At 33.9% G+C, this 9,254-nt stretch overlaps 1 protein-coding gene across 1 annotated transcript; it reads right to left on the bottom strand.

The window, feature by feature from the left end:
• Window positions 1-3,351: 3,351 nt before the first annotated feature.
• LOC108730593 (EF-hand domain-containing family member C2) lies at window positions 3,352-9,048 on the bottom strand. The gene is made up of 14 exons (XM_018460369.1): window positions 8,629-9,048; window positions 8,276-8,440; window positions 7,848-7,998; window positions 7,447-7,670; window positions 7,086-7,328; window positions 6,510-6,736; window positions 6,248-6,439; window positions 6,034-6,176; window positions 5,564-5,760; window positions 5,288-5,427; window positions 5,101-5,214; window positions 4,323-4,502; window positions 4,137-4,239; window positions 3,352-3,660 (listed from the first exon to the last, which is right to left on the bottom strand). The coding sequence occupies exons 1-14, from the start codon at window positions 8,680-8,682 to the stop codon at window positions 3,511-3,513; spliced, it is 2,283 nt and encodes a 760-aa protein (XP_018315871.1). The 5' UTR covers window positions 8,683-9,048; the 3' UTR covers window positions 3,352-3,510.
• Window positions 9,049-9,254: the final 206 nt, after the last annotated feature.

Below are 9,254 nucleotides of genomic sequence, written 5' to 3'. Positions count from 1 at the left end.
TATTGCGGCAGATGATTGCGAATAAACGCGTTTATTCTTGCCGACAGATTCGCGGAGTTAAATGTAAATCGGCGTCGTCGACGTCGATGTGTTATCGTCGTCGCAACCTCGAGAACGTAGATCAGAGCAGTGTACATAGAATGCTCGATATTTCGATGTAACCTACATTTACATTCTGCAAATACACGTTGCTTGGAAATGGCGGCCGACTTTATCCTTTTTCCTGATTCTCGCAATAGGTATCTATATGTATATGTATATACAATTTGACATACGTTCGTGTCGAATGTATGTACGGCAAGATTCAATTTGTCAAACTGGAAAACTTGCGCTTGATTATGAATAATTCAGCAGCCGAGAGGCAAAGCGTCGCGAATTCGTTTCGATGGAAACGGCGGTCAAATAATATATGCCTTGAGAGAAAAAAATGTTCTTTCCTGCTATAAACGAAAGATTTATGCTCTTACTCCAATTTATAGTTAATTAATATACCTAATACATTTAATGTAGAACTATTTTATGAGTAGTACCGATAAGTATCGTTTCTTATGAAATAATGAAATTATACTGCCAATTTATAAAACGCAATGATTCTTTACGAGGATCACATAAATGTATAAGTGTCAAATTATACGGATCATTTCATATGTTTATTAAAACTAAATATTTATCTGTTAATTCGTGGAAACTCAAGTAATAATGAGATGTTCGTTTGCGACCTGATTGCTGCAGTGCGACAGACCCTTAGAGAAATTTATTAATACTGTAAATATTTAATTGATTAATGATTAATTGTATATTTTTTAACAAATTATATATTTCGATTAAAAGTATATTACTAACAATAATAGAACTTTTAATATTCAAAATAATTTATCATTAATTATATGTATAATTCAATCTTTGATCGGCTTAAGATCTTTAAAGTTATCATAGATATATATTTGGATTGTAAATTCTAGCAGATAAATTTAAATGTAAAAAGTAAAAAGTGAAATACAATTCGACTTCTATAATGATGGTAAAGATCGTCCTAGTAGCAAAATTTATTGGCGTAATATTGTCTAATATATTCCCATGTTAATATTTAATGTCTCGCCATCAATGAATTGTGCTACTTGGCTATTATTAAATCTTTGACAAATATACTAAAATCTTTTCAGATTTAAATATATATAAATAAAACTTATACATTATATATATGTGTAATCTGAAATAAACAAAATTGTTGTTTTTTGAAAACACTTTTTGCTTACAAAAGAATTAAAATTCCATGTTATCGGCGAAGGATTATATACTTACAGTATTAAATTTTTCTAAATGGGAAATGTTGCATTGTAATAAATAAAACAATGTTTCAATGTGTAGACATCAATAAGTACAATCTGCGTAAATACTACAAATGTTACCTGTTTCCGGCTACGTCTTCCTTTCCTTGTGATATATATTGCGCACGTTGATCCAATAGGCCAAACTTTCTTGCTTTTCTCTTCAGGAGGAAAGAAGAGGAAGAAAGATGAACTGGTGCAAAAATTCAGCCAAAAAGAACAGGCCTAATCTGTTGGGTAACCGATTTGCGTAATGTTGGGTGCCTTCCAACAAGCAACACAGTGCGACACAGTGATCATGTCATCTTTGTTTAACATTGGCAAACAATAAGGATGTAATGATCCATTGTGTCACACCGTGTCATTTGTGTCGCTTGTTGGAAGGCACACAATAATTAGATATACAATTAGGCACACAATACTCACGATTGATCGCAATTCCGAAATTCGAAATGGCGAATGGCGGTAGAAGCAGATTTCAGAAAATAGTGTTCAGAAACTCATCAAAAACGTCATCTGTTTTGTCCAATAGAAAAACTTTCTGGGGATTTTTCAGGGAACGAATCCTATTGGATATTGAACATCCGAGGGTTCGTTTTGATCCTGGCCGTAGATATCGTAATGTAGGATTCACACTGCGTACAGCATCCGACGTACGACGATATCAATAGGAGAATTCGGTTCTAGTTAGCGACATTTTTATCTGCATATACTTTGTAAGTTATATATTGCGATGTGTCCGTCGTATGTACGTCATCGAACGAAAAAATTAAATCTTGAATATATTTTCATACAAGTATCATCGTACGACAAAATATTGTTAGCTGTAATATCTAGAAAACAAGCTCTCCTGTTGGATATCGGACGTCGCACGCAATGTGAATCCTACATAATGCTGGATTCACACTGCACCGATTTTCGTCGTACGACGAAAATCGGATGCAGTGTGAATCCAGCATAAAGCCTGCGGCACACGATGCTTGTTTTCCTGCTGGATTCCTAGCTGGATTAGAATCTTGCCACCGTATTAGCTGCGGTACTGTCAGTGTCAGCATCGTAGCCGATACGGAAGCAAGAATTTATCCTAGCTAGCAATCCAGCAAGAAAACAAGCATCGTGTACCGCCAGTTTAAGGTTCGTTCACATCTTGACGGAAAAACAGAAAGCGGAAAAGCAGTGGCCAATCACAACTCGCGCTGGTAGCAAGTAGTACAAAAAGCCGAAATTGTCGATTATCATCGCGAGTTCTGATTGGCTGCTGCTTTTGCGCTCTCTGCTTTTCCGTCAAGGTGTGAACGCGCCCTTAGGCCGGAATCAGACTACCCATTGAAAATTGAGATTAGTGATTAAAGATTGAAATTTGACCAATGAGGACAAAGGAATTTTAGTTCCTATTGTTTTGATTGGTCAAATTTCAATCTTTCAATCTTCAATCTCAATCTTTAATGCCTAGTCTGATTCCGGCCTTAAGGTCTGTTCGCGTGCCGAGTGCGCGAAGTGCAGTTTGAACGAGCAGACGCGATCGCGCAATTTCGAAATTTTGAAATCGCGATCAGTTGCCGAGAGACGCGTCGTGTCGGTTGCGCGGGTTTAGAATCGCTTCGCGTTTTTCGCGGTCAAGGGACGGCTTTCACCTTGACGGATCGTCGAAAAGTGTGTTCTGCGGTACACATCGTGACGCAGACGTTACCGACCACGAGGTTGACGATCCGTCGTTGCTCTGAGCTTCCATGATCCGAGTTCCTCGAAGTTCCGAACCTCCCGTTCCGAAAATCATTTCGCACCACGTCATACAGCCTGTTTGGTCCACATCGTTCTCTTGCCGAGAAACTTCATCGAGATTGTGACAGATATCCTCATGACCAGGTACGTGTATAACGCACTTAGTTATTAGTTGCAGTGCGCAGTTGTACGTTTTTTACAATTACATTGAAATATATAAACTTTAGAAATGGCGACAGCCGCCATTTCGAAATTTTGCGGCACTCCACTAATTTACGAGCGCAGAAATTTTTATTGCGTCTTTATATCGTCTGATATCGATAGCAAAATTGAATTATGAATACTAGTAGAAATACTAATAATATAGGAATACATATGCATTATAAAAGAGATTGCTGTATTGTTACTGTTGTCGGGATTGGAAAATATTTTCGCGCAACAATTTTGATCGCGAGAATGCTCAGTGTGTCAACGCGAGTTTCGTTTCCGCATTGTTGTTATTCTCTATCACGTTCTCTTCCGTCTTTATGTCTAAATCCTTAATAAACTCGCACCAATTTATCCCTCCACCGCAGTCCGGCTCTCTCTCCGATGCCCACCAAAGTGCCGTCTGCAAATAACGAATAATTATGCCTCAGCAAATCTCTATTTCCCTCTCTCTTATATTTAAATCTTTTTTTCTTTTTTTCCTAAGTTTTTCCATTAAAAAATAAAGTAAAACTTAACTAGCAATCAAATACAATCTTCAAAAATATTTCAAAATTTAATAAAATATCAGAGAACAAGATTATTTTCAATATAAATACATATTAAAATATATAATAAAAATATAATATATCGTAAACAATAAAGTAAAATAATACATGGAAAAAATAATGAATTAACAATATGAGTCTAATTGAAAATAATTCTGTTGATTTATTATTAATAAAACGAATACATCATATTCTGGTTTTAATAAAATATTATTTGTTTTATTAAAATACTGTTATTAAATTAATAATATTATTATCTCAATTAGACTAATGCTACTAATGCAACATTGTTTCTTTTTCCACGTAGAAACATAACAATGAATCAACATACTTTCACGTTCACTGGTGCAATAGGTGGCAGGGGATCGATTTTCACGTTCATAAACCGCAACAGGTCGTTGTAGTCAATTGTACCGTCTTCAGCTTTGCGCAAGCTTACAGGAATCATAATGAGTTAAAATCGATATCAAGTGAAATGCCTTTGATCGATTAAGTCGTAAATTTTGTCCGAACTTACTGATCCAGCATGGAGTTCAACAATTCCACGTCGACGGGAATCCTGCAACCGCGCAGAATCGTGTACAGAGATTCCCGAGGTAGAAATCCAGTTCTATTTTCGTCCCAATGATGTAGATCCTCCTCCAAGCGATCAAGATCGTGCCACAGAAATCGGTGTAATTCCATGTGTAGCAGACATCTAATAATAAGAATCAATTCCCTTTATCAATTATTGTTACATTAACTGTTGATTATTAACTTTCTCAATCGTGCTTCTTCCTAATTTTTAATTATTTATATAGAAGTTAATGTTCTAACAATGCAAAATATATAAGGATTATCAATGGAAATAAAAAATTTAATTATAAGAATTTCGCGTTTTATTATCTACTGTTTACAATTCAGAGAAATAACAAGTCTTATATTTTCTAAAGTTTTAGCTCAAAGAAATTTTATAGAAAACATAAGTCAAGACTTATCATTTCTCTGAATAATAGGCAGTAGATAATAAAACGTGAAGGATTTATATAAGGGATTCTCATAATTAAATTATTAATATGCATAAATATTCTTACATCTTTTCCACTGATCTACGGTAATAATAATAATAATAATCTTTTTTCTTCACAATGCTAGAAATTACTTTAAGATCTTGGACGCTGGAAGAATTGCTAATCACATTGATTAATTGGCCGAAATATTCAATTAAATCAAATTATGATTTGTTAATTTTTTTCTCTATTGCAGCGATTTTGAGCATTGTAGACACATGGTTTCAGATTAAGAGATTCACATACCTCACATACTCTCTCGATCGGTGTTCTATCTTCTCGTGAGACGAATAATGTCGAGCAATTGTAATCATTTCGTGTTCCGTTATCTTGTCCCCCATATAACGGCGTAAAGCCTCCCTGCAAATGTAATTTTAATCATAATAAACACGAAGATCACGCGGAAGGAAAGATATAAATATTTCACACCCACTTGAGCTTATCGTATTCTAAACTTCGAGTATCGTCTTTGATGTCTTTAGGCGGGGCGTATAGTTGAATGAACTCTTTGTAAACGGGCTGTAAATTCTCTCGAAGTTTCTCCATTATCAATTTCTTGTTCGCTTTGAGAAACTGCGAAGAAAGTTTATTCCTTTCTAAGTATCGCATACGTAAACAAGTCAAGCTTAGAAAATTGTAATTTTATTGCAACAGAACTTTTTTATGAAATGGCTATAATTTGTTTGTCAGATGAAATGTAGAAACGTACCTTGTCGCAGTGTAACTCCATATAACGGAGAACATAAACATCTGCAGACGTAATTTCGAAATGAAAGTCGTACAGGTTTAAGCGTGCTCCTATATAAAAATCGTGTGATTTGTAGTATTCCGGTTTCTTGCTCGTGAAAATATCTTGACCAGGTAACATTATTGGCATCCGTTTTCGGAATAAGGATCTCTGAAAGCCTGATTTAATTTTGCTACATTTTAATATTTATTAAGTTATTCTAATATTTTGTTTCTATTTCTTCAATTTATTTAATATATATTTCAATTTATTTAATATATGCAATATTTATGCGGTACATTTATTACTATTATTATAACAGCCTATAATTAATATTCTAATTACTTATAAAAAATCAGCAAATCACATTTTTTAATGTTACGATATATTTGATTGGAATAAATCTTTTATCAAAGTAATTTTTTTAAATTTCTTGAATATTATGGATATACCTGAGTTTCGTTTCGCCAATTCGAAAATAGATATTGTATCGTCCATGAGGAATACTCTTATAATGAATTGTCTTTCTTCATGTTCTGGGATTTTTGATATCATTTTCGCTCGGAATCTTAAGACGTGGCTATTAAAGCCCTGCCTGAAACAACAACAAAGAATAGAATCAAACAGGAAAGAAGTTAGTTTTAAAGCTTAATGCTCGCGACTCACTTATCGTGATATAGAAACTTGATGAAGTCTGACTTGGGCGGTTTCGGCATTACCGTAAAACAGTTTCCGAGGGAATCCTCGTAAGATCCGAAACCATTGTAGGGTGGTATATACCTCTCGATTTTCTCGTATATTTCGTCAGCTTTTCGGGGTCTTGTCAGAGGGGTGAAGTCATCCAAGCCATATTTCTTACTAAAGATTATTAGAGAAATATGTAGATCAAGCAGTGATAAGAATACAAAAAAATTCTGCATTATTTTACCGATAATATTCTTTGGTAAAAGCATCCATGTTTGTAATGATAACTCTTCTCCCAAAAACGTTAATCTCCGCACCGATGCCCAATTCATTGTCTTTGTAATAATCGGTAGAGATCTTGCCGGTGTCCAGAGAATCCACCATATAATAGCTTTGCCTTGCATTCTCACCTAATACATTCAGAACCGTGAAACGATTTTCCGCGCCAATTGGTTGCAAGCCACTATAAAACTGGAAAGACAATTTTGAAATATATGTAGAAAATTAGATAATTATTGGAATAATGATGTAATTTTATAATATATTATTTAACATAACAGCAAAATTTAACGTAGCGAATTAATGATCTTCGATGAAAACTGTGAAAAAATCATCTTTGTCTAACATCTATTTCTATCAATATAGATTAATTTTAGTTTGATATTTATTATTCTCTTTACCGTTTTTTAATTCTTAGACCGAGAAAGGGATAAAAAGTAAGTAATAAATTCTACTTCTAAGAATCAGAAGAAGATAAAAAGTAAATTAAATCGAGATTAACGTTAATCTACATTGGTAGAAATAAATATAAATATCATACCTTCGGTATCTTCATCCTTTTAACGAACATTAGACCAGAATCTCGACCGGCGTTCGGTGGTACATTCTCCTTGATCTCCATTGTATTATCAGAGAGATAATAATGCAGTTCGAGATCATGGATAATACCGTGAGGATTCTCGGTATCATCCCAGTATCCATAAAATCGGAGCACCTGCTTATCATACTTTAAAAAATTTCCGAGAGTATCCACCATGCGATTAGGCTTTTTTGGAAACACTTCCTGCGATATTATGTCATAATATAAATTTTGTATAATCAAACATTAAGTGTTTGGCATGAAAACGTTATTAGACGTGATTTCGTTGACGTACGTTTTATTTGCGTTATTTTGTACTTACAGCTTTTCGAATTTCATTATATGGATCCTTCGGTATATCAATCGGATCGGGCACTGGTATTCCCATGTGATTAAGGAATTGCCTCGTGAATTTGTCACAATCTACAAATTTGTACACTCGCCCATATATCTCGGGTTCCTTGCCGACATTTAAATCGAGTATATCGTAATATCTGTACTTCACTGGATCGGGAATCGGTATCCTTTGGCGTCTGACCAAGACACCTTCATATTGAAAATTAATTTACTATTGCAGTACATATCACTTTACATTGATAATAATTAAAAATGCCTACTTCGAATTTTCTTCTAAGATAAAAGCGTAATGAGATGTAAAAATAAAATGTCCTGCTGCTAAGTGAAATGAATTACGCTAAGTAAAAATGAAATGCACCGTTGAACCTTGCTCAAGACCACTATTGTCCACAGACGGCTCTACGATTTTCATCGTTCCATCCTCTAGGAAAAAGCTAATGTTCACCACGCGAATGTGGAAAGCCGTTTTCCACTTCTCTTGTACAGTCTCTTGGAAAAACGCTTTGAACATAAGTCTCTAAAAAGTGCAATTAAAATAATTAGCATTAATTAATATTAATTATAGTCAATTTATAGTTTGAGAAAAAATTTTTTTTATTTTATTTATCCATACGCGTTTACAATTATTATCTAGAATATTATGTTAAAGAAATTTCTTAAAAAGTACTGTATAGAATTTTATTTTATTCATCCATACAACGTTTTACTATAATTACTATATAAAATATTAAAGGAAGTCCTTAAAAAGTATATAAAATTTCATGAGCTTCAAGCTCATTTACTGTCAATCATACTTGGCCATCATATGCAAGCCACGACGGCATTTCTGGTTCCTCCCCTCGGGGATAAATGGACGAATAACGGCTATATGCTTTCGTATCCGCTTTCTCAGATAAATAATAAACTCCATCGTGTATCTTGTCGAAGTGTTGGCTTTTGTGAAATCTTGTTCTATCAAGCTGCCAGACACATTTACGATGTAAATCTTTCTCTTTTTGTGTGCACTAATATTTCATATTGCGCTTATATTTTACATTGACGTAAGCTATATTTTATTACATGCTTTTTAACGTATATAATAGTGTTAGTAATAACGTGAAATCTTGCCGATACCGTGCGTCATAATTATAAATATAAAATTACTCACGTTTTTGTCGACGCTAAATCCTGGGAGACAAGGTAACATCGATGCCCGTTGCATACTGATAAAAATTCTATCAATTCACAGTCAAATTATTGCTTGAATTATAAATTCGTTACAAATGGCGCAAATAGGATACACGATTGATATAAAAACTTCGTACTGTGAGAATGTTACTGATAAGAAACGAATACCATATTCACGTTATATCATTGGGTTTCCTTGGTGATCGTTGGATCTATACGATAATACGCGGGGAAGGATGCACGACTATTTTTGCAGAAGAAATAGTGGCTTCTTATCTAATTACCGACGTAGAGATTTCAATTGTAACAAATTAATTCATATAACTCCAAACTAATATTTTCAATAAATGTTATGGTAACAGATGTAGAAGTATTGTTTTAAAAATTAGCTATATAATACAAATCGGAATTTAATTGTTATATTATTATAGTTACAAAGTAACGAACGTTGACAATGCACATAATATTTATTGTTCTCAACAATTTGTGACACTATTGACGAAGTCGTCCGTCACAAAATATAGATACATAGATGTATTTATGTGTATATATATGCATGTACAGCCTTGAATATAAATATAAAGCATCTTCACAAATTTATTGCAT

This window comes from Mycetomoellerius zeteki, unplaced genomic scaffold, assembly GCF_001594055.1.
Source record: "Mycetomoellerius zeteki isolate Tzet28-1 unplaced genomic scaffold, Tzet1.0 scaffold94, whole genome shotgun sequence".
NCBI classification, from domain to species: domain Eukaryota; kingdom Metazoa; phylum Arthropoda; class Insecta; order Hymenoptera; family Formicidae; genus Mycetomoellerius; species Mycetomoellerius zeteki.
This window is presented reverse-complemented; position numbering and strand designations above follow the sequence as displayed.